The sequence below is a fragment of the Crocuta crocuta genome, unplaced genomic scaffold, assembly GCF_008692635.1.
Source record: "Crocuta crocuta isolate KB4526 unplaced genomic scaffold, BGI_CrCroc_1.0 scaffold131, whole genome shotgun sequence".
NCBI classification, from domain to species: Eukaryota; Metazoa; Chordata; class Mammalia; order Carnivora; family Hyaenidae; genus Crocuta; species Crocuta crocuta.
In genome coordinates this window covers 12842396-12845491 of record NW_027528977.1, presented here as the reverse complement: position 1 = coordinate 12845491, position 3096 = coordinate 12842396, and the positions used below count along the sequence as shown (strand labels likewise).

The 3096-nt window shown below is 54.7% G+C and overlaps 1 protein-coding gene across 1 annotated transcript in view; it reads right to left on the bottom strand.

Moving 5' to 3' along the window:
* Positions 1–2610: 2610 nt before the first annotated feature.
* Positions 2611–3096, bottom strand: part of NKX2-5 (NK2 homeobox 5) — a 2814-nt gene continuing 2328 nt past the window's right edge. The window contains 1 exon segment of the mRNA XM_077757133.1: positions 2611–3096. This exon segment is cut by the window's right edge and continues 9 nt beyond it. Within this exon segment, the coding sequence (XP_077613259.1) occupies positions 2918–3096 (179 nt within the window). The 3' untranslated portion in view covers positions 2611–2917.

Below are 3096 nucleotides of genomic sequence, written 5' to 3'. Positions count from 1 at the left end.
CTAACGTGGCAGGCTTGTGTTTCTTCAACATGCATCCCCCTGTGCCCCTCAGTACAAGCCTGATGGGTTTCCCCAGCGGGAATGTATACCCTTGACCATTACCATAACCTCAGGTCCCCAGTTTCATCGTTTGCAACGAACTCCTATAAAGCATTAGGCCGGGAGTGCCGGCAATTGACGAGCCCCATGCCAGCCAGGTATTGTTACCAGTTTGTAAGAGACATTGGGGTCACTCAGCTGGTCCCTGAACAGACCGGATAGAGAGAGAGTCATCATAGAAAAATCCTCAGGAGGGGCACCCAGCTGGATCATTCGGCAGAGCATGGACTCTTGATGTCGGGTGGGAAGTTCCAGCCACAGGTTGGGGGTAGAGTTTACTTAAAATTAATTAATTTAAAAAATGAAAAAAGAAAAATCCTCGCTGTATAATGTTAAGTGAAAGAATTATTCTCTCTACTGTGACCATAGATGTGTGTAACATGAAAAAGGCCAATGAATGTGCAGGACCCCAGGAGGTTGTGGGCAAATACACTGATCTGATTCAGAGCTCAAACATGCGTGAGTTCCAGAGAGAAGGATTTCAGTGGGTGTGTGAGTTAGGTGCCTGTGCGCTGGGTACGCATGGTAGGAGAGTGCTGTCAGCCTTCGGAGCTGGACTGGTGGCCTGGAGGAACCTCAGTGTACCCGTCTGTGAGATGGGACCAAGGCATGCATCTTTGAGAGGGATAGGAAGCTCCGAACATGCTGGAGGTAAAGGCTTAAAGCAGAGTTGTAGGCCGGGAATGTGGAATTCTGGGACTGAACTGAACATATCCTCCTCCCCATGGTGCTGGCCTTAGAGCAGAGGGAATAAATCCGGGGGCCCAAAGCCAAGCCATGAGTTCAGCCATTTCCCCTTCTTCACAAAGCCAAGTGCAGAACCCTGCGATGATCGATTGTGTGCTCCCCATGACATCCAGCCCAGAATCGTGCAGCTCCCAGAAAGCGGTAGCTTTTAGAACCTCCTGGCATCTTCCCCTCTCCCACGTGTGGGGTGTGGCGACCCTGGGGGCAGCACTTACCCAAAGAGGCAACAGGACAGGCACTGGCAGCCCTGCGTGGGGCCCGGCAGGTCAGCAGGAGGGTCCTGGGTCCACCAGGCTTGGTTTGGAGACTCTTCCCGGCGTTAGGGCACATCGAGTCGCGCTTGGTCCCTGAAGGCCTCAAGCAGTGTTTTGGCTGCGACCAGGAGGTCTAAGCCAACTGCCTGAAGTACCACAAGGTCGGCCCAGTGCTTCCTGGGGGAAAATCTCAGAAAAACCCATATTCCTCGGAAACTCAAAGCTCTGACTCCTCCCCGGCCCTCCCATTTCATCCCCTTTAAGAAGGGCAGTTAGTTCCCACGACCTAGAGGCTGGAAGTAGAAGAGCCCGGCAGGTGGGATCTGGGCTCAGAGCAAGGTGTTCTTGTTACCTGCATTTTACAGAGGAGAAACTGAAGGCTAGGTGAGCAGCCAACAGGTCTCACAGTGAGCATGTTTTTAGCTTAACTTCCCTGAGCCTGTTTCTCATCCGTAAAACCTGATCGGTAGCATTCATAGGTCGGGACGATTGGCAAAATTCGTTAAATGCGGAGAGGAGAGGATGGGAGTGGGGTTTGGGTGGGAGGTTCCCTGGCTCCAGCTGGAGGTGAGCGTGGTAGACAGGACACCTCTGCGTGGAGCCCACCAGCTGGGGCCACTCCTGGCGGGGCTGGGGGAGTTCAGGGAAGCTTGACGAGCTTTTTGGTTCCAGGTTTTCCCGTCTGTAAAACGGACTAAGGTGTTCTTTTAAGCAGGATGAATTACAGTGTGCTCCAACCGCATAGGACCCAGGTCCCTTTGCTCTCTGTTTGAGGCCCAGCACCTCAATTGTGCCTGACAGGTAGGGTTCAAGCAAGTAAGGTTGGGAGTTCTGGCAAGGACTCTCTGTGAAGTGAGATCTGGAATAGAAGCTCTACCACTACTGGCTATTTGCTCACAGGCAGGTCATTAGACTTCTCAAGGGTCTGCTCGACGTTAAAACAGGACCTCCTTTTTGGGCATTATTGAAGAATACAGAAGACAGTGCCAGCAAGTATCTAACAAAGGACCCAGCACGAGTTTATTATTATTATTAATTTGCTCGGTGAATGCCTATATCTGCAACTCTAGATCAGACAGGGATGCCAGCTCTGCTTTCTAAAATTCCGTTTCTGGTGGGGGGGGCGGGGCACGGGTAGCTCAGTCGGTTGAGCCTCCGATTTTGCTCAGGTCATGATCTCAGGGTCTTTGTGTTGGAACTCCAGGGCCCACTCCCTGGAGCCATCGCAGAGCCCGCTTCCATCCTCTGTCTCCCCCTCTCTCAGCCCCTCCCCTGCGCCCTCTCTCTCAAAAATAAATACAAAAACTTTAAAAATCCCTTCAAAACTCAGTTTCTGAAGCGCCGCAAGCCGAAAGAAGCACACATGTGGGATCAGCGCACTCTCTTTAATGAGAAAAGGATTCCCATTTCTTACAGCAACAGGTAAAAACATAAATACGGGTGGGTGGGCGGCGGCAAGGCAGCAAGGGCCCGGGCGCCGGGCCCAGGCTCGAAGAAAGGTGCACCCGGGCTCCCAATCCCAACTGGCCCATGTTCAGCCCGTTGGGGGTGCTCGCGGGCGTTTGGAGGGCTCCCGGGGCGACCGCTGAGGCACCAGGCTGCGGGATCGTTCGCCGCAAGCTCTGTAAACGCGGCCACAAACTCTCCCGAGCATGAGGACAAAGGGGCGTCGGGCGGAAAAAGCTCCTAGGCCCCTGCGGGAGTGAACGTGAAATCCAAGGGACGCGGAGACACGTCAGGGGGTCCTCCCTCCCCCGAGAGTCAGTGTCCCTCTCTAGAGATGGGATCGGTCGGGGCGCCCCAGGTAGGGCCCTTCCCTACCAGGCTCGGATACCGTGCAGCGTGGACACTCCCGAGTTGCCCTGTGGAATCCCGGGGCTCTGCACCGCGTTCAAGTCCCCGACGCTGAAGTTCACGAAGTTGTTGTTGGTGGCGGCCGTAGCCGACTGCGCCGGGGGCGGCCCGGCCGGGTAGGCAGCGGCGCAGCTGTAGCCGG